This window comes from Chaetodon trifascialis, chromosome 24 (assembly GCF_039877785.1).
Source record: "Chaetodon trifascialis isolate fChaTrf1 chromosome 24, fChaTrf1.hap1, whole genome shotgun sequence".
NCBI classification, from domain to species: Eukaryota; Metazoa; Chordata; class Actinopteri; order Chaetodontiformes; family Chaetodontidae; genus Chaetodon; species Chaetodon trifascialis.
The window spans coordinates 12593048-12620896 of NC_092079.1; the positions used below are offsets into that span (position 1 = coordinate 12593048).

General features: G+C 46.1%; 1 protein-coding gene across 7 annotated transcripts in view; it reads left to right on the forward strand.

Moving 5' to 3' along the window:
• The window catches only part of LOC139352056 (sodium-driven chloride bicarbonate exchanger-like), a 36084-nt gene that overhangs the window by 2714 nt on the left and 5521 nt on the right, over window positions 1-27849 (forward strand). For 3 of the 7 annotated variants that reach the window (XM_070994100.1, XM_070994096.1, XM_070994102.1), the window contains exons 3-16: window positions 11539-11620; window positions 16295-16438; window positions 16628-16766; window positions 17069-17229; window positions 17642-17830; window positions 20610-20698; window positions 21003-21160; window positions 21320-21407; window positions 22374-22520; window positions 23178-23278; window positions 24740-24914; window positions 25839-25972; window positions 26125-26370; window positions 27169-27274. In XM_070994100.1, the coding sequence (XP_070850201.1) occupies window positions 11539-11620; window positions 16295-16438; window positions 16628-16766; window positions 17069-17229; window positions 17642-17830; window positions 20610-20698; window positions 21003-21160; window positions 21320-21407; window positions 22374-22520; window positions 23178-23278; window positions 24740-24914; window positions 25839-25972; window positions 26125-26370; window positions 27169-27274 (1959 nt within the window). Of the gene's footprint in view, window positions 1-2770; window positions 3222-11538; window positions 11621-16294; window positions 16439-16624; window positions 16767-17068; window positions 17230-17641; window positions 17831-20609; window positions 20699-21002; window positions 21161-21319; window positions 21408-22373; window positions 22521-23177; window positions 23279-24739; window positions 24915-25838; window positions 25973-26124; window positions 26371-27168; window positions 27275-27849 lie in introns of those variants that run through there. The other 4 variants (XM_070994099.1, XM_070994095.1, XM_070994101.1 and 1 more) reach the window with 3 other exon arrangements.

The following is a 27849-nucleotide window of genomic DNA, read 5'->3' on the forward strand; positions in this document are numbered from 1 at the left end:
CCATGGTTTCATTTCAGTGACTGTTCAACAATTAGAGAAAAATGCCAAAATAACACCAAATTTGTGCAACTTATGACCCCTTCGGAGAGGCACAACTCGACATAAAGTAGTTCAAACTAGCTCCACCTCAAGATGCATCTATATTTACTATCAATGACATACGTATAAAAGAATAAGAGACCCATCAATCCTGATGTTTGCTGCAAAATAAGTGCTTTCACTTTTGATATTTCAGATACATTTTAACTTGTTGCGTTGTTGTATTAGACTTTTACTTAAATAAAGGATCTGAACACCATTGAGGAAGTAATTCAAAGTTAGAAAAGTAAAATATTCGGCAGATTATCAGGCACGCTTTCTGTTTTCCTGATGGCAGAAGTGTGATCAGATTTGGTTCTTAATCCATCTTGTCTGTAACCTATAATCTACAGTAATGATGCACATCTGTATTTGGTTTACATCTTTGATTAGCCAGCTTTTCTAGCAGATGTCATGTATTTTTAGATCACAATTGTCACACATGTCACAATGCATCTGGCAGCCACGCGAGGCTGAGAACATGCTGGGTAAATAAATAAAAATAGATAATGGGAATTAAGGGAAATGGCTTTGAAGAGCTCACAGGATGTGAGTGGAAGCAGACAATCGAGCCGGCTGGAGAGAAGAGTTTTGATGCATCCATGTCATCTGTTCTGACAAAATATTGCTTATGCAACTGTGGGCTGTGAGCCAGGCTGAGGACAAGGCTGAGCACAAAGCCTCTGCCACTGGCCAAACCGTGAAGCCTCCCAGAATTTCAGACTTCTGTATTCCTACTTTTTGTGAGGACGCAGGGATATTTATCACCTGTGCTGTTTGATACCTGAGTTATGCATCGATTGTCAAAGCAAAAATGGGCTACAGCTGATGGTACCATGATGCTCCAAAATGTCATAAATAGATGAGCTCAAATCTTAGTGTTTGAATACATCCAAACAATATGAAAAAAGTGCTTTTATACTGCATCAAATATTAGATACTTTGTGGACTCATTTTAACCAGAAAAAGACTGGTGAAACCCCAGATGAGACAGTTTCAGGGCTGTGACATTCAACTGATCTTGAAGAAATAGTGTAAGGTTTGGGGAAATGCCAACTATAAAACTAGCTAAACGTCCAGTAGCCGGTTAGTGTTGCTGGACCACAAACACTCTTCTGGAAGTTACCAGCCAAATAATAGTGTTAATTAGTGAGCTTCAGAGGTGCTGGCAGGTATCTTTGGTTGCTTTTGTGACGTGGACTTGTTTGCACCACTGCTGGATTCATTGAAACATTCCTGCTGCTCTAAAGCGGTTTTAAAAATGTGTAATTTTATTCATGCTTTGTCTAATTTCCCACCGGTATGAAAAGCGTAGAGGACTGCCCTGGACTCCACAGACTCCCAGGCACTGATTGATTAGTCAGTATCTTGTGCATTGTGTCCCAGAATAGCAAAATAATGGTCAATGCATTGACATATCCTTTATTTGACTCTATTCTGAGCTGCTGCCACTCATCAGGGAAATGGAAGGGAGGTAGTCTCTTTTGGTTGATGGAGATGTTTAGCCGTCACTTGTGTAGCCTGTGGATCAGCTGGTAAAGCATGAACATTGCTATGGGGAGCCTGCAGATTGATGTCCCTTGAGCGTTGAAACTCAGTGATTGAACTGGAGACTCTTTGAACTGTCCCTGTACATGACTGTATTTTTTGTGGCTGTGGTATCATTTGTTGCGCAGTGAAGGTTACGGAGCTAAATCCCTTTGCTGGTCTTGAAACCCCGTCAAGCACTTCTTGACAGGAACTCAAATGGACCTGGTCTTGGATTTGACTTGGATTTGACTGGCGTGGTCCTAATTACGACCCTGACATAACAGCAGGCTGTCTGCCAGGCTGTCCAGTTAGGTGCTGGATGATTGGTCAGGTTGGAGAAGATCAGTGAGAACAGACGGAGGAAGTCTGCTGGAGTTGCCCGGGCTTGTTCTTTTGAGCGTGGTGTTCTTGGATCAGTGTGAAATCTCTGTTTGATTTGGTGATCCAACTGTGCAAAACTGGCAGGCAGGCAGGAAGCCTCCCCACCGCAGCTAGGAGCCTAGACCGGCTGTGCTCCTTTCCATGGTTAATTATAGCAGTGTCAGTGGAGAGGAGGATGAAGAGGGCATGGAGGTACGTAGAAGAAGAGGGCACAGAGCTGCACGGAGAACGTGAGAGACAGATGGTAAGATGAGGAGAGAGGCATTTAGAAAACGAGATAAGTGTGATTCTGCTGTGTCATGTGAGCGTCACAAGTCATCTTTGCTCTTGAAACTTCAAGAAATATCAGATGACATGAAGCACAAAGGCGGCATTATGGTAATTTGACAGGCATCTCAGGCAGTGCAGCAAAAATAGTTGCTTGTTCCTCCGGATCTGTTTCTAGCACACCATGTCTCGATCACAGTTTCGCTGACAATGCACTCCAGCCAGAGAGCAGCTTCTTTGCCTCAGGTAGGTTGTGCAGACACACAGGCACATGCACTTAAAGATGCACATGCTGTATGCAGTCAGACTGCAATGCCAGCCCTGCTCAGTGCTTCTTCTGCTTGAGGTGTGCAGTGACCACGGCATGTGTAGCTGTGAGCTGTACCGGGACTGTGTGAAGCCCCTCGTGCAAGATGGTGCTGTTTGACTCCCTGCGACCTAAGGCTTCTCTTAGGTAACAGAGCTTGGAGGCTCAGCAGAGCAGAACTGTGCACGGCACAGCATCGGTGATGTCAGAGCGCTAATCTCTCTGGGGGGATTGGCGGATGGACGCTTGTCAGAAACATTTGATGCTACCCTGGATGAAAGCCGTTGGAGGCAGAGGCAGAGTCGGAGCTGTGCTGAGCTCCCTGCTTTTGTTTTTATGTTGTGTTCACGGGGCTTTTCGAAGTGAGGCTGCTGCCATATTCCAGCATGGGAAGAGCGGCTGAGGAGAGCGGCTGAGGAGAGGAGAGGGTTTGACTGAGAGCCCAACAGAGGAGCTGACTCTATCTTTGTCTGCTATTCTCTCTGAATCTCCACACAATCACAAACACACTCTCTGAGTCCAGAGTGGGGCTCAGGCCCTGAGCCTTAGCCTCTCGTCTTACCATTGCCGCAAGCACAAGGGGAGTTAGCGGGCATCCTGCCCCGACCTTACAGGAAGCATGCTCTCGGTGGACCACAATAAAGGATTTATTTATCAGGTAGGTCACTCTGATCTTCCACGCTCTTCGCATTTCTGTGACTTTGCTGGAATTAAAATTAGAAACAGGTAGCAACCATGGAGTTTTGTTGATTTTGGCAACATGCAAAAATTTGCGAAGTTAAGTTTAAGGCTGATTTGGATGCACTATTGTGGTGACATTGAGGTTCAGTGGTAGCCACAGCAGATGAACAGTGTCTTACTGTTTTACTGGCTGCATTATGATCATGCATGTATAGTCGATAGGCTGCGGGAGGCTTGTGCCCTGTGCTGCAGAGAGGGCCAGTTGTGCTGATGTGCATGTGAAAGGTCCCGGGGAGGTTGGCTGACAGATGGGACTGTCGTTCTGGGGCGAGAGAGGAGCTTATACCCGCTGTACTGACCCCGCTGATCTCTGAGGGAACAAAAGGCGAACAAAAGCCAGAAACATTGGATTTGTTTGTGTTTGAGCACTTTGTCACGTATGTAGATTTTTTAAGGTCTTTTTGTGCTTTTAGGACATGCAGTGTTTTTTTTTAGCAGATTTTTAAAAATAGGACCCTCCCTCGCTGTTTTTGGAGAGCAGCGTTCGCACCTCTCGTCCCCCTGTGTCCGACAAGGTTAGAGAGAAGTGATGATGTGGAGATGCTCAGTGTGTTTAGCATATTCCTCCCTGTGATGCTGCCGATGCTGATCCCACTGCCATTGCCACGGAAACCATGGCCATCTGTAGGGATGAAAACCATGACAACAGAAGCTGTCAGCCAATCACAGGGCTTGTACAGCTGCTGATAATCCATTTCTCCTCTTAGCTAGCTACAAGCTATAGAATCAGGCTTTTGGCACATGTGGAAAGTCCACTAAAGCAGATTGAAAGCAAATAGATTGACATTAAAAGGCAGACCGATGGATTTTGCATGAAACGGCACGTGTTTGCTTCTTCCAGGGCGTGCTGTTGGAGAACGTATGCGGCTTATATCTAATATGATTTTTAGAGTACACCTCCTGGCCTAGATCTGGAGGTATAGTAATGTAAACATTCATCATCCCCACTGCTGTAAAAGCCTCAGGAGAACAGAGAAATGAGGTCACGTATCTGCCTCCCTGAGAGCGGTGTGATAATGTACACAGATTCCTGGAAAGGATCCTGTGAGAATTAATAGCTCTGTGATTTATCCTGGCCAAGAAGATGGAATATTAACTGACAGACAAATCTGCTGCTGAAACTTGAAGACGTCCTCTCTGTTGTTTTGTAACTACTTAGGCATGAAAGATAACATCACAGATAGCTAGTGTTGCATTCGCTGATGTTATTTTTTTCCATCATGTCTGGTGTTTTTGTTCTCACGCACAGGGAGAAATCTAACTGTACGAAAAGAAGGAGACACGAAATTAAAGATTCTGCTCATTTTTGCTTTGCAGACTAATCCTGCACCAACCAGTGTCTCTCAACCGAAGCTTTAGTTTGAAAGCGGTTTTCATCTTTTCATCAATTGGCTTAGCTCTTGTAAAATAAGTGTGTGCTGTCTGAGAGCGAAGTGTGAAGCTGTGATGTTTCTTTTTCGCCTTTGTACAATGGAGTCGTGCTTTTTTCTCTAGTTTGCTTGCTTCCATTATTGAAATACTCACAGAATAGGTCTTCGGAGAAAAGTGAATTTCATTATTCACGCTATTCACATGACAGTTAGAGGACTAATGTGGCTATTGGCAGAATATAATATTTATAATTATATTTCTATTAGTGTATAATCATTTGAAGATAAGAATCTTTGTGTTTTTGTTATCTCAGATTGAGCCCTTTACGTGTACAGAGGGAGCAGGTCCACCATGTTTCTACAGTAGCCCTGAATGGACAAACCAAACTCTGGCTCTAGAGAGCGGGTTTTGTGTTTTCACTGTAGATTCTCCAGAGGCAAAGATAGCATCTTTATTAGTCCCCAAAATTGAAAGCAGCGACAGCAGCTTCAGTCGTCCCGTCTCTGACTATTCCTCAGTATTACTTTACAACAGGTCAACAGGTGACCCAACAGGGCTGTGAAATCAGTTTTCTCACCATTAGCTGCGCATGTGACAGCGTATTAAGCTCTGTGATTGGATGTGTCTTGCTGAAATGCACATTCAGTCACATCTTTTGGACTGTTGACTCAAACAGAAGAGTTTCATACCGATCTGAGGGAAAGGAGCGCTCCAGCTGCGAGCCAGGTAACATAATCTATGGGAAAAAGGGACTCACTGCCTCCTGAATGACCTCTTCTTTCACTCTCCACACCTGCAGTTTTCAGGCTTTCTGTAATCATGACATCATGTGGGTTGTTTTTTTAGACTCTGAATCCTCCAGAGCCACAGGAGAAACACTGTTTCCACAAGCTTCATGGTGAATAAACTGAACTTCACCTGTAAAATTGGTGGAGTTTTAAATGAAAATGCTGTTGATGGTCATTGAAAGTACCCTGCAACAATTCATGATTCATCCAAACAACATTAGTCAACAAAGTCAGCCTCCCATTGATTGCCACCGCAGTAGCTCCGGGCAGTACGCTGCTATGACAAGCCGAATTACACTCTTACATTCGCTCTTCAGCTGTGGCAGGGTGGTCTACATGCAAACGAACGCTGACCCAGCTGTCGCTTTGTGGGACTTTCAGCTGAGTGGCAGTCACCTTTAACTGCACTATCACCGGGAGGTCAGAGTCAGGAGGAAAGTGGAGCACGCTCCAGAGGAGATGTAGAGAAGCGTCCGTAAGATGTGGTCTTGTTCGAGCTGTGTTTTTGGAGCAGGATGTTCAGGTCACTTTCGCTGTTGGCTGGGTTTATTTTTGGACCGTATCGGTTGAAACTACACGTACACAAGATGTTGTGTACAGGATTATTCTGACAGCAGATGTTTCTGTCATCTTTTGTCCCGTGTAAGGTCAAAAATGATGAATATTCAGCAGCTGTAACTGCAGTTGTTGGGATTATCATTCAGCCAGCGTACGCACAAATATAAGGACACATTGTTCTGTTTGGATATTCCTCGTTTTCCCATGATAGTCGGCTCTTTTTCTGCTTACCAGTGCTCACCAGATGTGTTTACAATAGCGAGGGTGGTGGCTGCCTGGTGAGGGCTCACTGGCTTTGTTGGCTCTTTTGGGTCAATCACTCGATCCTCAGCAGGCACTGTTTAACAATGTCAGACATGAAACTCATTAGGAAGAGTGGTCAGGGACACGGATGCACGTGCAGCAGCCTGAGGTGTGCAATCAGGTTTTGAGAGGTGGCGGATGAATTGGTTTTACTGCCTCCAGTGTTTCCCTTGTGTACCATTTATCTGGGTGGTTCCTGCATAAAAACACAGTGCAGATTGAGCACAAGGTGTGCTATCGTGGTGCTTTGACATGCAATTGGTAGTAAGTGCATAGATGTACTTAGATGGGGCAGACAAAATATTAGACACGCCTCTGTGAGCTGTTGTATTGGGATTGCATTTCTTTACACAGATGTACCTAAAGCGGCCAGTGAGTGTGTATGAACTTGTGGGAAACCTGCGCCTCGCCTCACCTGTTTGGAAACTTGTAACTCTAGATCCCGTACTTCCAGGGACAGCTGTTCTTCAGACGGGAACATCAGAGTAATCCTGTGAGCGATTCTGGTATTTGGGCTATTGTAGAGGTTTGTTTTGTCACTAAATGCTCTGTAGCTGCCAAGGAGAACACTTGAGGTTTATTGTTAGGGCTAGGTCTCCACAGGAAAGGTGTTTGAAAGGCTGAAACAACAAACTATCTTTAATTAGGCTATACAACTGGACATGCATTGAAGCCGATATCAGACTAATGATGGACAGTTAAATAAAAAGGGAGAACCACTGGTACTGTTTTTTTTATTCCGTTATCTTATCAAAACCTGGTGCCTACATTACCCACAAGAGATGAGGAGCGGGTCTGCAGACACAACTGGCACTGACTCATGTGACATCACCTGAGGACATTCATCGGACTTCACACGGCTTCCTGTGTGGGAGTGGGCGTGCTTTTAAGGCGTCACCATATTTTGTCTCTGACGTGGTAAACAAATTACCGACAGTTGATCCCTGAGCGAGAATATTTATGCTAATGCAGGATATCGACTTTGCGGCTCCGCTGCCTGCATCTACAGAATGTGCACTGAATCAAAATCAGATGAAGTCCAATGTCAAGCCTTTCCCGTGAAGGTCACAGTGCTCCACTTAACCATCGCTGCACAAACCCGTGTATGCATACATGAACACACACGTGCTCTCTTAACACTGTGTGACATTACAGCATCCTCTGATCCTCGGTCTGTTTCCAGGCCTGAAGCCTTTCGCTCCTCTTCCCCTGCGCTCATCCATCCACTCTGCTGTATGCATTAGCAGGCCTACGCATGATGTGTGCACGCTGTATGTACAGTACATGTGCAGCCTTCAGTGTACAAGTGTGTGCCCGCTGTGTGTGGGAATACATACACGCAGACACAAATCAATAACTTGTGAGGCGAAGAGGCTTATGGTGAAAACAAGACAGATGATAGAAGATACAGACGTGATATACATTCTTGTCATGTTATTCTATTCATCGTGCACGGTCACATGTCTACCCCTCCCACACCTCCCCCAATCCCCCAGGGTCTTGGTCACATGCTCTGTGCTCCCGTTCCCCCTGAAGCCTTCATCACCGTCCAGCAGACCAACGGAGAAACGCTTCATTTAATTCTCCCCACCACGCAGGGCCCTCCATCACTCATCCCACGGTCAGAGACGTGGTTTTATTCTGCTGTACAGGCTGGCAGATTAATCTCAACCCAGATTGGTGAGCAGGGATGCGACTCTCTGGGCTGGTCTGGGGTCAGCATCGTGAGGTAGAGGAGCTGGTGACTATAAATAGAAGCAGGCACCTGCAGGGAGGAGATTCTGGCTCATCTGTCATACTGAGCAGGGTAAAGCTTGGTTTGGGACAGAGCACAGAGGGGCATAGCATCAGGCTGAGATACCACAGACGGTCATTATTTCAGATTAACTGTAAAGTAAAAGGTAGAAATCTATCAGGGAAAGGGAGTGGATTTCATATGTTCCCAGTGATGAACGAGCGTCTCTGACTTGAGTTCGCTGGACTCAGAGTTGGTGTGAGGACCTTTTAAAGCTAACCGAGCACGTGATCCGGTGTCACTTTGAAGGCTCCGTTTGAAGAAATATGCAGAGTTCATTTCAGCTTTTCAGCGTCTGCAGCATGCCATGCCGTGTTTTGAGTCTACTCTTAGTTTTCATCATATCCAGAATAAGGCATTTACACGGAACACGTCTCTGAAACCAGGATATGGTGTTCACTGTACATGTGCAAAAACCGGATCGTAACCAGGATACGAGAGTGCATACGAACACACAAAGCTTTTCAGAGACGAACGTAAAAATCTAAAATGGGCTTTTGATAATCCTCTGCAGCCAAACACAAACATGTCTGTATTATTTACAGTGAAATACAGCTGCAGTGCTTCTTTTCCTTGTTGAAATGTGTTACAGCCTGCCTGTCATATGCAGTGGTGCAGTGAACACTGCAGTGCTCATGCAGGAGAAGTAGCTGTGGGGGACTTGAGAGATGGCTATGACAGCACTCGTTAGACATATGTTAGATAGACAGAGGAGGTTACACACAGTTAGCCTCAGTATAATGCAACAGTGGGTTTAAAATCCCGATCCTGTTGCCATCAGGTGGTGCTCATGCTGGGGCTTGCTGTATTTAGATGTGTGTGGTTCTCATGGGCCGGGGCCAGGGAGACAGTGTGTGAGGCTGAGGGAGTTTCCCTGGGGGCCTGCAGGGCCGACCAGCAGCGCCAACCCCCTGCTCCTCTCCCAGGCTTGTCACAAACACTCATATCTTTGCTGCCGTCACTATCACGAGGGCAAAAAAAGACATTTTATTAGCTAATAGGCGAGTTTGTCGGCTCTTTATTTGGTTATTTTGGCCACCCTGCTTTGCGCTGTTACCTTTGATTCCTTACTGAGATAGCGTGCAGAGGTCAGTCTAAGTCTGTGAAGGGTTGGATCGCACACAAAATTAACACATTTGGAGAATGTCAAAGTCTCTCAGATTACCATTAACCCGCTGTCAGGGGAAATCTAAACAAGTCGATCTGCAGGGATTTGATAATGAATCCCCATCTGGGCCTGGGTGCTGAATGAGTGCTCGCATGCCCTGCTCTGTTAATGTCCCTCTATACAGTAAGCCCACCATGTCAGCTCTCAGCATCTGTCCGCACACCCCTTTGATGCTTTGGCTTGTTTCTCACATGGTTGTCCACGTGTGTGGGCGTGTGTTTCTATGTGTGAGGGAGCGTTGTACCACCAGTGCTCTTGCTTAATCTCCCAGGATCAGAGATTGATGGCTGGCATTGGCCAGTTTTGGCTTGTCACAGTGCAGTATACCACATGCATCCTGTGCCGTTATTTACACTCAAGTGTTGCCTTCAGTTTTTTGAAGAGCGCAGACTGTTGTTGAAGAGGTATTTGTTGTAGCAGAGCCGGTGCAGACTGTTGATTCAGATCCTGCTGTCTGGTTGAGAAAAGCTTAACACATGGATCAGACCCAGCCATAAACCACATACAACACCTGGTGACAGCATCCAGTTATAGGCACTAAACTCTTTCACCAAAAAGACCCAAGCGTGGTAGGTGATAACATAAAATACTGTGAGTTTACTGTGGTCATCTCGGGTCCGCTGTCCAACATAAAGCCCTCTGAATTTTTGTTTTTCAATCACACGAAGTGCAGTGAAGGACATCCTCGTCAGAAGAAAAACAGGGTTTTAATGCACTTCCTCTAAATCCCAACCTATTGTGAATGATGAGAAAATGAGAAAAGAAAGAGCAATCTACAGAAACCAAGATGAGAAAAGATAAAAGATGCTGCCATGCTTTATTTATATCATCTTTTTCAGCGCTGTTTTTATTGGTTGGTAGTCGTTTGTCTTACAGGTGGCACGAGGCATAAACACATCACTTCAAAATACTGTATTTTAATTACTGATGCAGTCATGTTTAAGCGTCACTTTGACATTGCAGCTGCTAAAAGTGGGATAAAAATGCACTTAGTTACATTCCACCACTGCTAACTACCAGCAAGGTGATGTCCATGGCTAATGACCTAAGGCAGGACAGGTACACAGTCAGGACACCTGCAGTGACTTCACTGAGGGCGTCTAGAGGGCAGAGAGCACGCCATCCAAATGATGAGCGCTGCACTTGCAATGAACACACACACACTCAGGGAGACTGGAGGGAGGTGGAGGCAGGCGAGGAGGGAGAAGCCGATGGAGGTGTGCAACTCCCAGGACAGCACGGTACAACCACAGGACACCATCCCTCTATACCAAGGCTGAAACCAGCAATATCACAGCCCGCTGATGTAAATGAGTGGATGCGTGCAGCCTCTCGCTATCACCAAACCCTCCATGTTCACAAGGGTTGGTTCTTCAGTGACACATATTTTGAGCTGATAAGAGTTGATTGGAGAGTTGTTGGGCCGCTCAGAGAGTTGATATGGCTCGAGGGCATCTGTTCAAAACGATCAAAAGAACAAAAATAGCTCTGATTGGTGCAGACACGCCAGCATGCAGGGTCGATTTTCGCAGCATCAGAGCTGATGATTGTGATAAATCTGTCCCAGGATCAGCTGAAAACACCACAAATAAACCAGTGTTTTCATTAAATATGACAAAGCAGAGTTAGCATTCAAACTCCAGCCCCTCCTTCATTTCTCAAGGTCAGAGCTATTTATAGCGTGGGGTAACCAGAAGAGGACGGCGTTGAATCCATTAGCACCAGTCCCTCCTCCCGCTTCACGTCTCCAGCTGCTCCAGTCACCGACAAATTCTTCTCGCCAGAGGTGTGGGCGGTGAGCGCTGGCGTGATTCAAGACTCACGCACAGTGATGCGTTCTTGTTAAAAGCATGACTCAAAAACGGCGTAATCTGGCACTCAGCAGATGAGCATGGCTGCCTTTTGTTGCCATGGCGACAGTCGGTGGAAGTTAGCCTCGTAATGCTGAGTTTGTGTGTGTGTGTGCGTGCGTGTTTATCTGAGGACACGTCCTCCCACTAGGCAGAGATGAAGAGGGGTGGGATGTGCTCTCAGTGTGCTCTTACATAACGACTTGTAGCATTTAGATGAAATATGGATTTTTGCTTCAGCGAGGACAGAAAGGCTCCTCGTGTGCCTCAAAGATTCGGGTTAGAGACCAGTGCTGGAAGATAATTATCAACACCGATGTCTCCTTGTGTCTGTGTGTGAATCTGTGCAAGCATAATATGAAAAATGTCAAATGTTCACACCTGCCGTCTGTGTGTTTCAGAGAACTGATGAGGAGGCAGTGGTGGACCGTGGCGGCACGCGCTCCATGCTCAACACCAACTTTGAGAAGGAGGAACTAGAAGGTAAAAATACAACAATACAATGTGCAAAAGAAGCTAATGTTGCTTCCACTCTCTTTGCTTTTTGGAGGTTCATTTTCTCTCTCTGTAATCAAGCTTAACTGATGGGATGTCACAACATATTTGCAGCCAATCAATAGCAGAAAATGCGTCAAACATGGCAGGATTACTGACAGCAGCGCGCCCTGATAGCAGGAAACCTGTCTGTCCGCCCGTCTAGCTCGTTTCAAACGGATTTTAGGTTTTGATGGCATCAAAGAGCGAGGGCTTTATTCTCCGCACATACGTTTGCATCAGCAATTCATCCATCATAAAAGAGGCAGAGATGTCAAAGTCTGCAGCAGACAGCGTCCTGAAGTGACACAGAGGCTGTTCCCAAAACTGGGTTCACCGAGTTTTTAAAAGCAGCACACACTTTTTTAAAGAAGAATTCAAACATGCAAAAAAGAAATTAATAACTTATAAAAGATATTAAAAAGGAGAGTAAACGGTCCATGACAAAAAGAATAAGCAACCACGCTCATGACGGATGATCAAAATCGAGGCAGAGATATCCTTCAGGTGCGTGCATACCTACAATGCACCTCAACCTCTTAGCAGTTCAATCAGAGAGTCAGGTGTGTTGTGCTAGCAGCAGCTAATGTAGCCTGGAGACGCTATCCCCAAGTAGAGATGAGGAGCGGGCTACAGAGGTCGGATAAGAGGTCCAGGTCATAGTCTTGAGACGCGACTGACGCTGACTCGAGTGACATCACTTGAGGCAACAGCTCCCACAGGAGACACAACAGGCTTTATACAACTTTTTAGTGCTCACCAACACCTCAGATTATGAGAAAACAATGTCTAACAAATAAAATGAGAGATTAGATTGAAGTGGCTGTGGTCAAATCAATGTTTTAAGTCTGGTTTTTAGATCGTCGTGTGGATGAAAGCGTCAGGTTACTCAATGCAGCTGCACGACGTGCTGTTTGTGTTATGCTACAGCACTATAAGTGGCTCTTTTATTTTAGCTGGATCATTTACGCTTACTATTGCTGCTACTATCTCTCCACCTACGCGTACGACTGAGCTGAGCTGAAGTTCAGGCACATTGTCTGGGTGTTATTAAAAGGCAGTGTGGGAAACAAACAGGAGCAGACGTAGGCAAGGCGAGCTGAGGGGAAGTGGGCACAATAAATTACAGTGATTCATTAGAAAATAAGTCCAGGAGTGTGCTGAACACGGCAGATGTAGTATTGACGATGTGTAGAACTTGTAAATTGGGTTCAGAGTTAAGGAACTGCAAAGTAAAACGAATATTAGAATTCCCTCCATATAATACTGACATAATATTAAAAGCTGGTTCATTAAAATCGTGAGTCATAAGAGAAGCAGAGCCGGCTCCTCCGTCAGCATCCACTGTGCAGGCAGCCGGCAAAGATGTCACTGTTTGATCATGACTCTGCCGGTGAGATGGCGCGTTCATGTCACGTTCATGTCATTGAAAGGATGCTGCGTTAACGTTGACACACGCAGGAGAAGGAGGTCCTCTGAAGTTATCTCACTCCAAATCATATGACTCCGCTCAGCCCCGACACGCCCCTGCTCCTCGCTCTCAGAGGTCCAGTCAGCAGTTCATACACTCTGGGATAAAAGGAAAAGGTTAGCATGTTGTGATCTGTTTCCACTGCGATTCCACTGGTTAGTTAGCTAAAAAAGAAGCAGTGGAGGATGAGAAAGATGGATCTGGTATTATGCACGCAAACGTTATCTGATTGTACGTGGGGTCAAAGCCTTATTATGTAATATAACATGTCCAATAATAAAACTAACAATGTTATCTCATTCCTCTGCACCGTAGAGCTCCACTAATGTCCAAAAACTACTAAAAACAGACACACACTGTACTTAATTTGACCCAATCCCAGATTAATCCGCTGCTGAAACTAGTCCCCAACAAAGGCGCTATTCCCTCCTGTCTGAGGGCCGTTTGATAAAAACTACAGTACCCAGTCTTTTTTTTTTTTTCTATCAGACTATTTATACTATACTAGTGCTAGTACTACCAGCCAGAATTGCTTAGTAAGCAAGTACATACGTGAATACACACAAAAAAGACTGAAGGCTTTGGAACACCAGAAGTCAGCACGTCGCACACGGCTGCATCAATTCAAGCCTTGACTGACTGAAAGCCACTGGGACGTGGCGACAAGGGAGAAAAGAGAAAAAAGACATTCTGTGACATCAGCAGTAGTTCAGGCCCGGGGGGGCAGCTATTTTTGTTAAGTCCTCCACTCGAGTCGTGACTCATGAATTTTAAAGCTCCACCGCTCCGTCCTTATGCTTTTCCTCGCGCACCTTATTGTTCCTGTCTGCTGGAACGGGCCTTTTATTGTGAAATTCGCCTCATGTGCAAAGCCAGTCTCTCCTCTTTCCTCTGCTTCTGACATGCATAATTTACACGATGCTAACAGCAATTTGCTGCGGATGAATGCGTCGACTCTGACAGTCAAGCACACCCCCCAAACGGCAAATACAGTTTGACATATAGCTGGTTTTCTCATTACGTTCTCCAAGACCTCACTTAACCTCCGTCCCATATTCCTGTTGGAGGAAGGTATCGAGTGCGCGGCTCCTTTCAAATGCTGCGATGCCAGCGTGCTCGCAGGTGATTCATGTTACGTCTGCGCTTTGCTTAAATCAGATTAGTGCGCTGTGATGTGATTAGTCATATCTCCAAGCAAGTGAAAACAATTTTAGGCATTCATGTGGGATATTTTCCCCTCAGATTGAATTAAAATATACTGATTTTGTCACTCTTACTCTGACAATAATAAACAAAATAAGCTCCTTTATTTCTGAACCTGCGCGAGCTAGAATTCAGCTTTGAAGGCAGCATCATTTATATAAAATTTTTACAATCTAGTACATAATTATGTATAATTAAATTGGTCAAATAGTCACCTCTCATTTACTTCATACAGACCTGATTTTGCCATGCAAGCTACCATTTCCAGTATCAATAATAAATGTTCAAAGCTCTGTTTTATATGATTTAACTTGAAAATGCAGTCTGCTTTTCTTGGCCAGAATTTCGTGTGCAGTCTTCCTGGTGAGCTCCGTTTAGCCCAAACACTTGCTCCAGCTTGAAAAGCTTAAATGCTTGAATCATGACCCCCCGTCACCAGCGGAAATTAGGCGTTGATTAGATTACAGTTTAATAAATGCCATGAGGGAATATTTTTGTATCTCGATGCAGTGTGATTTGATTGCCTGTACTTTAGCCGTGGTGATCCCTTTGCAATCTGTCATTGTGCTCTTCACCTTCTCTTCGTGGCATTAAAAAAAAGGAGGAGGTGATGAAACAGGGAGCCAATTTATTAGCCTCTGATGGGCCCCACTTTGTAGCTCTCAAACATCAAATTGCCCTTGGTGTCATATTATGCTGGGCACTGTGGCGCCTCATACGGTGCAGGAGACAGATAAAGAGAACGGGGTGTCCAGCGGTCTTGTCTGTGTCCAGCTACTGAGCCGAGGGCTGGCGGGAAGGAAGAAGCGGCCCGGCAGCTCGCCCACAATAAAGGAGGAGAGAGTCAGCTTGGATTATCTTCATGCTGACCCTGTGGGTGCACGCTCATGTACGCGCACAGGCCCACACTTTCACAATCCCAGCCTCATTATCTGTTCTGTATTCATTTAAAATGAAAGTCCTCCTAAACGTAAAAGCCATCCAATTTCCAAATCGATTTCAGCATCCTCAAAGAGGACAATGGCTCTTTATTCAAGCAGTGGTAGCTAACCATCAGATGGTAGCTGATTGGTTGAGTGCTGCTTTTCTGCTTCTGCTCTGACCGTGCAGCTTGGTGCTACCTGTGCCTGGCTGTTTTAATGCAGCACATTTTGTCCAACGTGTTTCAGGGAACTGACTCATTCACTGTCATGGCCACTTTCAGTGCTCTTTCTGCCAAAATTGCAGGCTAAAAGCTCTGGGAGTCTGTCCACCACCATCATTCCTCGCCCCGTAATATCTTGCACGAATTATGATACCTCTGATAGCAGCTGTCTCGTAATCACATATACGCTCAGGTCGTGCTGCTACCACTAGGAGTGTCAAAAGCTGTGTGTTTCAGCCGGTTATACATTACTTTAACTGTTTCTTCTACTTTTTACTTTAAGCTAACAGTCCCAACTGTTTATCCATGACTTAGCTTAAGCTGTTCAGACCTGCAGAAGTACTGTAGCCATGTGACACTTTGTACGCAGATGGCTTGGTCTGTGGTGTGTTTTCAGCAGCACAGATGCTACTGAATGATCATAGAAACATTATAGGAGTATTGCAGCAACACTACGGGCAGATGTGTGTCCCTATGATCCTCTAGCTCTTCCAAGACTAAAAGTTTCTACTTGGTGACACACCCCATACATCCACAGATGATAACAATTTGTCGGATTCCCTACATTTATATGACTTAACACCGGAAACACACACCTATCGTTTTGATAACAGCATTTGAGCTGAGTGTGACGTCAGAGGAAAATGGTGTGATGATAGTTTATTACATGTGGTACTTCAGCACCATGGACAGCACCACGGATTTATCAATACACAACACAGGCTGCTGATGTCTCAGAGCAATGGCCCGGTAAATAAGAAGTTGTTGTCGGACTGAAGAATCTGATGTCGTCTGTTATCTCCAGGTCACCGCACTCTCTACATTGGGGTTCACGTCCCCCTGGGCAGGAGGTCGCACAGACGTCACCGTCACCATGGCCATAGACACAGGAAGAGGTCCAAGGAGAGGGACTCCACAGCTGATGATGGAAGAGAATCCCCCTCACACAGTAGGTCCCAAAATGGACCGAATCATATTTAAGTTTTAACTGACTGACTTTGAAATATATGTACATTTTTATGGAAGATTCGAGCTCAGTCCAAACCAGTTACAAATCTCTCCTGTTCCATGCTTCATCCCTCTCCACCTCCATTCTCTGCCTCCATTTGTCCACCGCCTGTCCCGTCTGCTGCAGCAGACACACCAGCTCAGAGGGTGCAGTTTCTGCTGGGGACAGAGGATGGCGACGAGGAACACATCCCTCACGCCTTGTTCACCGAGCTGGACGAAATCTGCCTCAGGGAGGGCGAGGACGCCGAATGGAAAGAGACAGCCAGGTACGCCGCTGCAGTCGGCCTCATGGGCTGGGTCTGGCCAGCTGTGACAGTTTCCTCTGTTGCACCTGAGCGTTTGATCCTGTTTGTGTCTGACCGCAAGCTTTTATCACAGGGGCTGTTGTTATGGTGCCGTATCTCTGAGGATTTAACGCTTCATTTCACACTGTTTAACTTTATCATGCAACAAACACATTTTTGGCCTTAATTCAGCAGCATGTCAAACGTAAAGGTGAAAGAACTCCACAACGGGAAATGTTTAATGTCTTTAAGTATTGACAGAGTTGTGTTTTTAATGTGTGCAGGTGGCTGAAGTTTGAGGAGGATGTGGAGGACGGTGGCGAGCGGTGGAGTAAACCCTATGTAGCCACTCTGTCTCTACACAGTCTCTTCGAGCTTCGCAGCTGCATCATGAACGGCACTGTGATGCTCGACATGAGGGCCAACTCGCTGGAGGAGATCGCAGGTGAACACTTTGGGGCCAGAAAGGGGCATTTTACATTTTACAGCAGAGGATGGGTCAGCAAGGCTAGCAGCACGACATGCTAGCAGAAGTCCGTGCAGTAATTTGGTTTAAATGCTTTGCTTCTTTGTGCACAGGCTGATGCGACCATGATGAATGAGGGAAGTGTGTTTAGTTTTTGAGGGCAGAGTGTTTATCTGATTGTGGGGAAAACTGTGCTGCTGAAGAGATCTGTTGAACTTAACCTGGTTTTGTGCGATTAAATCAGCAGCAGTGGGTCGGTTTTTGTGGGAATAATCAGCTTAGCATCGCTGGCTGCCGCGCAGGGACGCACACCATCAGGAGTGGCCTTTGTGAATTTAAAATGAACTATTCACAGAGTCACATGGAAATGTGTGTGTGTGTTTTTAATCAGAAATGGTTCTCGATCAGCATGAGGTGTCGGGCCCTCTGGGTCAGGATGCCAGGAAGAGGATCCGCGAGGCCCTGCTCAAACAGCACCACCACCAAAACCACAAGAAACTGGCCAACCGCATACCTATTGTCCGCTCCTTCGCTGACATCGGCAAGAAGCAGTCTGAGCCTCATTCCATGGACAAGAATGGTGAGCAAACACACAAACACACCTACACACACGCCTGTCAGTCACCAATAGTGTTTTCTACGCCCGGTGTTATCCTCTGCCTCTTCCATGGTGACATGTACTGTATGTTGTTGTCATATGTGAATATATTCAGTATGTTTTCTGTATAATCTTGTAATCCTCTGCATGTGTTTTCCAGAGTGTGTCCATCTGTGACTCGTCGTTTTACTGCTGTTTGACATCTCATTTTCTCCTCTTGTTTCTGTGTGTCTGTGTGTGTGTTTGTTCTCGTCTGCTCTATTTTGCATGTGTGTGTTGTACACTTAACCAGTAAATGACCTCTATTATCAAATCATAAAACCTCCCAAGTGCTCGCCTGAAAAAACACTCCCCAAGAATGCTCCACCCAGACGAGCTTTTCTCTTGTGGTCACGGTGTGTGTGTTGCGTGTCATGTCCGTCCACCCCTCCATCACCTCTGGGCTCCTCCGGGAGCCGCGGCAACATGACACCAGACACGGCCTTTGGCGTCACCAAGAGCAAACGTCTTAGTGTCCTTCAGGCTGTTGCACAAGGCTACTGTCCCATCACACATGAAGACGCAGAGCAGGAAATCTGCACAGGCAACCAGCTAAGCTCATACTTAACACTAAAAGCCTTCAGATAGCTGTAGTAATAGTGTAAAAAGGATCTCATAAAAGGGGAGAGCATCATCATGAGAGGGTAGAAATGGGTTGTGTGCATTCTCTTTATGCAAAGCTCACAGCCCAAACGCTCCTCTTGCTCTTCTATTTTTGAGACTTTAAAGCGATGCAATGAAAAAGAAAAGTAGATGCTTTAAAGTCTTTCGACATCTTTGAGTTTTTTGCGTGTGTGGCGCGAGAGGGCGGCGCAGCTGTCGTGATAATGCTCTCCACTTCTCGTCAACAGTGAGTTTGATGACTAGAAACCATCCATCCATCCATCCATTATCTTCCGCTTATCCGGGGCCGGGTTGCGGGGGGAGCAGTCTGAGCAGGGACGCCCAGACTTCCCTCTCCCCGGACACTTCCTCCAACTCTTCCGGGGGGATCCCGAGGCGTTCCCAGGCCAGCCGAGTGACGTAGTCACCCCAGCGTGTCCTGGGTCTTCCCCGGGGCCTCCTCCCGGTGGGACATGCCTGGAACACCTCCCTAGGGAGGCGTCCAGGGGGCATCCGATAGAGATGCCCGAGCCACCTCAGCTGACTCCTCTCGATGCGGAGGAGCAGCGACTCTACTCTGAGCTCCTCCCGGGTGACAGAGCTCCTCACCCTATCTCTAAGGGAGCGCTCCGCCACCCTGCGGAGGAAACTCATTTCAGCCGCTTGTATCCGGGACCTCGTTCTTTCGGTCATGACCCAAAGTTCATGACCATAGGTGAGGGTAGGAACGTAGATTGACCGGTAAATCGAGAGCTTCGCCTTTCGGCTCAGCTCCTTCTTTACCACGACAGACCGATACAGCGACCGCATTACTGCAGCCGCTGCACCGATCCGCCTGTCAATCTCACGTTCCATCCTTCCCTCACTCGTGAACAGGATCCCAAGATACTTAAACTCCTCCACTTGAGGCAGGAACTCTCCTCCAACCTGAAGGGAGCAAGCCACCTTTTTCCGGTCGAGAACCATGGCCTCGGACTTGGAGGTGCTAACTCTCATCCCAGCTGCTTCACACTCGGCTGCGAACCGCCCCAGCGCATGCTGAAGGTCCTGGCTGACTAGAAACTGACTAGAAACCATAGCAGATTTATGACTCATGTTCTGCACTCACAACAGTCACTAATTACTAATTGTGGTAGCTCCTCGCTTTAAATTCATGGTGTAACTCAAAAACACACTTTAACCTCCATTTGTTGCCTTTGGGATTGTAATTTAAAGAAATAGTTCAACATTTTGGGAAATATGCTCATTCACTTTCTTGCAGGAACGTGCAAGGCAAGAAGGCAGTTATTGTAGCTTAGCATAAAGACTGGAAACAGCTAGCCCAGCCCCACTGGGCAGAGCTAGCTGTTGCCAAGCTAAGCTAACTCGCTGCTGACTTTGAACTGTCAGCAAGAAACCACATGAGTGTTTCCTGAAGTGTCAAACAATTCCTTTAACAGTAGCATCATCACGCCTTCACTGAAAGAGGCGACCTTTTGAGCAAGCCACATTTTTAACGTTCCTTTCAAGTGCTGTGGTTTGCTCAAACAGCTCCAGCCGGTGCATTCATGTCACAAACTGCTTGAAATGGAAATTCAGTAGAAGCAATCTTTGACTTGGAATAAACGTTTTCTGAAATAAGCAGCTATTAGTTGATGCTAGAGTTCTGCTCGTGACTTTTTCATTTCTGATTTCTGTCCTGCAGTTTGTTTTTTAACCGGCTGCTCCAACAAAGTTTTCGTCCTTAGACCCGATGCAGTCCTCTTGTTGACTAAATTTTGAGCAGAAGTTAAAGATTGTTCCTCGTTTAGTTTGGAAAGTTTTAGCCAAGCTATAATCACTGCCTCCACTCCACCGCTGAGCTTTCATCAGATGATGATAGCGCTCACCAGGTGCACTTTGAAACACCAGGTGCACTCTGAAACACGGTACAATACTGCATCTTTTGTCGCCAGGGCTGAACCTTTTGGTCTAAAAAGGTACGGCACCTACAACAACAAGGTCCACTGTTGTATCCTACTTTTCAGAGAATGTAACTGTACCCTGTAGTCACTCACTGGAGACCTTTGTCTTTGTGTGGGAAAGGCGTGTTGTGATAGTGAAAGCTGACGTGATGTTGGTTTCCTGCTCTGCCTGACAGGCCAAACGGTCTCGCCTCAGTCCCAGCCGGCTAACAATGAGGGCAAACAGGACGTCAGCCGAGAAAACAGCGCCGTCGACTTCAGCAAGGTGAGCAGCCAGACCCACCGCTGATCCCGCTGTTTATGCTTGAGCACTGATACCTGGACTAATAACTAGTACTGTATGTTTAACCAAGGTTGGGTTACGTGTGAAATGGTCACCGTAAGACTCTCGCGCTGGGAAACTGACTGGAATTCAACAGGAGTAAAGCTTGTTTTCTTGTGTTTTGTGCACCATCAGAGTCAAATGTTATTTTGGATTTTTATTTGGATGACCACTCAAGCCATATATTTTTTATTCTAATACTTTGCCCCAAAAAGTGGTGTTGTTACGGTCTCTTTCTGGCTCCCAGATCGACCTCCACTTCATGAAGAAGATCCCACCTGGTGCTGAGGCATCCAACGTCCTGGTGGGGGAGCTTGAGTTCCTAGACCGCCCCGTGGTGGCCTTCATCCGCCTGGCTCCTGCCGTGCTGCTCAACGGCCTGGCTGAGGTTCCCATCACCACCAGGTTATACACCAGCTGCTGGAAACCCCCCCCCCGCCCCCGCCTGCCCCTGATCTCTCTCTCTGTTTCAAATCTGGATGGCTGAGCCGATGATTCCCTAAACGTTTCATCAGAAAAGGATTTGACTTTAACTTCAAACCTGTTGTTCTTTGTGCTGCGCAGGTTTCTTTTCATCCTGCTCGGCCCTCTGGGAAAAGGTCCGCAGTATCATGAAATTGGCCGGTCTATTGCTACGCTGATGACTGATGAGGTGAGGCCAGAGTTACTGCTTTTACTTGAGTAAAAGTAGAAAGAGCTGAGCGGCTGAAGACTCGACTCGACTCTGTGACCCACAGATGTAGAAAAATGCTCGACTTCTGGAGCTTCGCCAAGATATTATGAATAATAAATAGCAGGAAAGTCACACCTTCAGTTGCAGCTGCTGGCACCAGAATAAAATGAGAAAACACTAAATTCAGATGAGAGATAGGCTGTTCATTATGAAATTACGACTATAAACATAAATGAGTTACTCAATAATTTCACCTCTTCATATCGTATCATTACCTCTGATTTGCTCATGTGCTACTTCCTGCTTTTAGTTATTTAAGAGCTCCATAAACCTAAATCTTATCATAAAAAAGTAAGTGAATTCTAAAAAGCTAAGCCATCTTATTTTTAATACTTGTTTTTTGTGGTTATATACGGCATTATGGCAGCTTAGCGAGCAGAGAAGCCATCCTATAAATCAAAATTCCACTTATCAGCGCTGCAGTTGCTTTTATATAACTGAGCCTGACCTTTGACCTCAGGAGAAGCCTTTGGGGATCAGCAGAGTATGACATGAAAACTGTGACAGGATTTCCCACAGTGCAGCTATGAGCTAATGTCAACGCCCATCATCAGAGCCAGATGTTGCTGCTTTTTTTTTTTTTTTTTTTTTCCTCTGGGACGTACGCGAATAGAAGCAACCTACTTCATCATATATGGGAATGACTTGTGGTCATCATTGTGATTAGCTTCTCAGCTACCTTGTGCAATTTTTCATAAAAATAAGCTTTTACTCTGATGATGGGATGCTTGAAATATCAGTGTTTCACAGTGTTGCTGTGTTCATGTATGGAGATGGAAATAATCCTCAGCTGAGTAAAGCTTCTGCATCGCTGGTGCATAAATGCCTCTCTGTAAACCCACTGAAATACACTCATATTTATGCCTCCTCTCTTCTGCGCCACAGATTTTCCACGATGTTGCGTACAAGGCCAAAGACAGGAACGACCTGGTGGCAGGCATCGATGAGTTCCTGGACCAGGTGACCGTGTTGCCTCCTGGAGAGTGGGACCCCTCCATCAGAATAGAGCCTCCCAAAAACGTGCCGTCTCAGGTAAACTCCCTTTTTTACACATTTATCTATTTGTTGCTGTAGCGGGAGGTAAAAGGATGACTTGTTCCCCTTCTTCTTCAAAAAGCACTGAACTATTTGAGAGACTGATTAGAGTTTGAGAGTCCCCGTATGCATTTCCATTCTTGTGCGCTCCCTCTGTTTCATGCTGCCTGCTGAGAAATTTTTCAACATCTGCGCTCTCCTCTAATCTCAACTGCGTTGTACTCTGCGCTTTGATGCCTCTCCCCAGGGTTCTGCTCTCAATCCTCTCCAAAACATTACTTATTTTTCCTCCATCGGTTATTTTGGTCTACTTTGAAAAGCAATCCGCCATCTTGTTCGGGACAGAAATTCAGTCATCTCACAGAAAGCTGCCCCAGATGATTAAAAGTCTTGTTTTTCTTTTCCTCTTTGTCATTAGTCTCCTGAGGTGAATTAATGGCACGCCACTGTGCAATTAGATTATTATGCTGATGAACCCGAGATCAAAATACGCTCGATTCATGCATAAGAGATCCCTCATTTGGGACTGAAGCTTGGTTAAAAGTGTGCTAACATCTGGTGACTCAGAGGAGATTTAAGTGGAACTGACGCCTGTCGTTCTCGTGATGACGGCCAGTGACAGACAGTTGACTGGCAGTGATCTTAACCACACAGGAAAAGCGGAAGATCCCCCCTGTTCCCAACGGAGTGACGGATCTCGGAGAGTCGGAGGAACACGGAGGGCACGGCGGCCCTGAGCTGCAGCGCACTGGGAGGTGAGTGTGAGAGGAACGGCCTGATTTGTGATGTACAGACTTGAGCTCTCCGAGCTCGCCTTTGTCCCCGTCCTCCTGTCGCTGCCTCGCTGTCCCCGAACTGTAAATTTAGCGCTCTTAAGAGGCGGACTACCCTACTGGCCCATTATCGCTCCTCACACTTCAACTCCACAAAGACTTTTTGTTTGAGTTGGAATTCATTGTGACTTCCCAGCTCTCCATCCCACTCACGAAGTCACACATGCTTCAATATTTCATTGGTTTCATTATTTAAAAACACTCACGCCTCAGTAGCAATGATGCAGACCGTTCCCCATCACATCCACTCAGAGCATTTACTCAAATACTGCACTTGGTTGAAATATTCTTACCATGTGAGGTGCTTGTACTGTACTTGAGTACTTCCATTGTACACTTCTTTATACTCCTACTTGACTAAATGCATCTGGCAGCTAAAGTTGCAGGATACTTTTCCACCATTTGTGGTTTGGCTTGCACTAAACAATCTAACAACACCTGATTGTAGAATTAGCACCAGCATTAGCATTAGCACCAGTGTCCGGTGTCACAAAATTGTGATTTGTGATTGCTGTGCTGACTCACGCGTGTTCGGAGAGGAGCTACAGTCATCTTTGTGTAACACAGTACAAAATATATCAAGGCATTCTGACAGCAGCGTTTTTGGCATCAAAAAGTGGCAGGTGGAAAGGTTTTGTGTTCATTATTAAAGAAATGTTGCGTTAACCTGTTGCTCAAATGATGTTACTTATGTGACAGCTCTCTGAAGCCCCAGGGTAATTCATTAACGTGTGAGAAAACACCATTCAAGGGTGAAAACTCAAACAGTACTTGTAGTTGTTCCTGGTCAGAGCGGCACACGTGAAAATGCCACAGCATGGCACAATCACGTTTTCATCGCCTGATGACAAGCAGGGGATTCTTGGAGCCCGGCGTGAACAACAGAGGGATGATTCACCGGTGTTCGGTGGAGATCTGGGTGCTTTAGTAGCAGCAGAGTGAGTGATGTGCTGCTGCTGAGCTGCGGTACGCTGCGGCTCTCATCCCAGCTAAGATTGGCCGGAAGCCCGGGCTCAGCTATCGACTCCCTCCCTCCCCCCAGCTCATCCACCACCACCACCACCACCATTTCCACCTCCCGGGACGTGACATCGCTGCCTACTGCTCAGGCTGAAATAAGCATAACGTCCCGCCCACTGTTGCCATAGCAACCACCTCCCGTTAGTTCACCGCCGTCCCGGGTTGCCGCAGCAGGAGAGCCTGCTCGCTGCGGCTGAGGGCCGCTCAAAGTCTAATGCACGAGTGGACAAATGTGCACACACACATGGATATAAACACACACAACTTGTCCCTTTCAGTGTGTTTTCATGTTAGCATAACATGGAACATCTTAGCTTAACGTTTACCTGAGATTCTTTCATGAAGTCCCCTTTTTCCCCACAGGATATTTGGCGGGCTCGTTCTTGACATCAAGCGAAAGGCTCCTCACTACCTTTCCGACTACACCGACGCCATCAGTCTCCAGTGTCTGGCCTCCTTCCTTTTCCTCTACTGCGCCTGCATGTCACCTGTCATCACCTTTGGAGGACTCCTGGGCGAGGCCACAGAGGGACGTGTGGTAAGAGGCAACATCTTTATTGCTCCCAAGAGACACGTCTCAGTTTGGTCTTAAACCTGACAGCTGCTTTTTGGCCACTTGGGTGTCCAGGTAACAAATTAGAGCAGCATTAACATTCATTTGGAGGCAAGTTTTGGCCAATATTCATTCGCGTGGTGCTGAGCAGTAGTGTACCGCAGATCTTCAGAGCTATTTCATTGAAAATGACGCTGTGAGTGCAGTGAGAGTGAAGCAAAACAGCTGGACAGCTAAACAATGAGCCAACAGTCACTTAAAAGCTCCGTAAAGCCGAGGGGAGCTGCAGGTTCATTCATCTATCACATGTAGCTGCATTTAAGCCGCCGTTCAGTCATTCACGAGAATGGATCTTCTGTTTAGCAAACAGCAAAAGGTCAGGTGTTTTCTCCAATCTTCATCCCGTATATAGGCCTCCTTTCTGGGGACAACATGACTTAGAAGCTCTTTTTCAACAGCATGCTACATCTAAGTCAAACAGCAAACACATCTTGCTCAATGACACCTTGAAACTAGTTGCTGAGTCAAGGAAACACTCACTCTCACTTGAATTTCTAATGTTGCTCCACTTTCCATCACTTTCATTAACAACTTCTATGCTTCATTAAGCCTGTGCAGTGTTTGTATCCCTGCTAGCAGCGTGGCTCTAGGACAGCGTCTGTCTGCCCTGATCTGATCTAGTGTCAGCATCAAGCTGAAACAAGTTGTTTTGAGTGATATCTAGACAAATGAAATGTTGTTCCAAGGCTGGATTTTTAGATATTTGCAGTAAACCTTGAACTTCCAGTTTACTTTGGCTCTCTGCACCTGCTCTCTGAACATGAGCACGCTAGCTTTGTCAGCGTGAGCTTCGCATGTGTTTGACTGTGTGAAGCAGTTGAACGAGAGCGTGATTTCCTGTGTTTTCAGAGTGCGATCGAGTCCCTGTTTGGGGCCTCCATGACTGGGATCGCCTACTCTCTTTTTGCCGGTCAGCCCCTCACCATCCTGGGCAGCACGGGGCCTGTTCTTGTCTTTGAGAAAATCCTCTTCAAATTCTGCAAGTAGGTCATCTTCTTTTCCTCCTCACATATCGTGTTTTGGTTACAGTGGATTATTTCGCTGTGGATGCTGGATGTGTGTCTGCTGCTTGAATAGAGATGTCATATCTAATTGCTTATACCTTGTGTGTGCGTGTGTGTCCTGTCTCCCTCAGGGAATACGGCCTCTCCTACCTCTCCCTGAGGGCCTGTATTGGCCTGTGGACGGCCTTCTTCTGTCTGCTGTTGGTGGCCACCGATGCCAGCTCGCTTGTCTGTTACATCACACGCTTCACAGAGGAAGCTTTCGCTGCGCTGATCTGCATCATCTTCATCTACGAGGCTCTGGAGAAGCTGCTCCACCTGGGGGTTCACTACCCCATCAATAAAAACAACAACCTTCAGAAGCTCACACAGTACTGGTAAGCACTCTGTTGAAATCCCCAAGTTGTGCTTTTTGTTTGTTTGTTTAATCCCAATTTTAGTTTTGGACTGTTGGGTAAAAAGTCATTTGAAGTAGCATTTTTCACTACTTTGACAGTTTATAGAGGTAGAGTAAGATTTACTGTGACTCATCCATCTTTAATGAACGCCCACTTAACAATCATTAAAAAGATGCCCTTATACTTCAGAACTTGCCTACAAATCATCATATTTTACGCTCAAGTGTTTCGCGGCGTCACCAGACGACAGATGTTGCTGTGGCGCGGTAGACACACTGTTCAGTTTTCCTGTAATGGGTTTTGCTTTATGGTGAATAATCCCATGTTGAGTGTGTGTCAGGAGCATTGTGCATTATCCTGCTACATACTGTAAGCTGGCTAGTGGCTGTTTGAAGCCAAGAGCTCCGTCTGTGGGCTTCTGTTGTGGTGTCGTGAACAGCAGGGGATGCTGACATTTAGTTTCATAACATGCCAGCAGAGCAGGTCTCTTCGTGGTGATGGCTGAACATTTCAGAAGCGTTGAAGGGAACATTGCAGGGCTGCAGCTAATGATTTCATTATTAAATTCATTGTTTGGGCTCTAAAGTTTAATATCCTAGAACACTCACAAACCCAGCAAATATCCACATCTGAGGAGCTGAAAACAGCAAAATAAACCTCATTTTTCATGCTACTTTCAGTATATACTGTCTATGCAGTCCTAGATATTAAAAATCATTCAAATTGTTACTATTATAGTGTATTATTAAAAAAACAAAATAAAAATATCCTCTGTAGGTGTGCGTGCGTGGAGCCCAGGAACCCCAGCAATGAAACCCTGCGGTACTGGGAGGAGAGAAACATCACGGCCTCCCAGGTCAACTGGACCACGCTGGAGGTCAAGGTAAAGGAGGAACCCTTGACACTCATGAGGGTTATTTACGGACTCGAGGAGGAAACAGGAGTACACTTCTAATGATGGGTAAAGATGTGGATGTTGAGGCTGTGAAGGCAGAGCAGTGGAAATGCTAATGCTGACAGAAATAGCACATCTCATCGCAGTTGCCAGCCTTCAAACTTAACCCACAAACAAAATACCCTTGAAAGTTGGGGATATTTCTCGCCGTCTCTGGCACCGTCTCTGGTCTCACTTTGCTCCATCAAGGAGCGTCATAAGTCTAGGCTGGGATTAAGAACGTGTGGGCAGGATTTCACAGGATTTAGCCGTGCTGAATGAGCGTGGAGATGCAGTGTGAAGAGCGGATTTCTCTCGCTGTCACACACAAATCAATCATGGCAGTGGCGGCGTGCTGCGTCACTCCCACACGTGCTTGTGAGGCGTATAGTAACATCTAGTTGGGCAGGGTCACAGAGGGGTGTTGGGATTGTGTGCAAATGGATGAATCATGCACTATGCAGATATTTAAAGCACAGAGCACTGAGGAAATCAATACTGAATGTACCACACTGTTGATATTC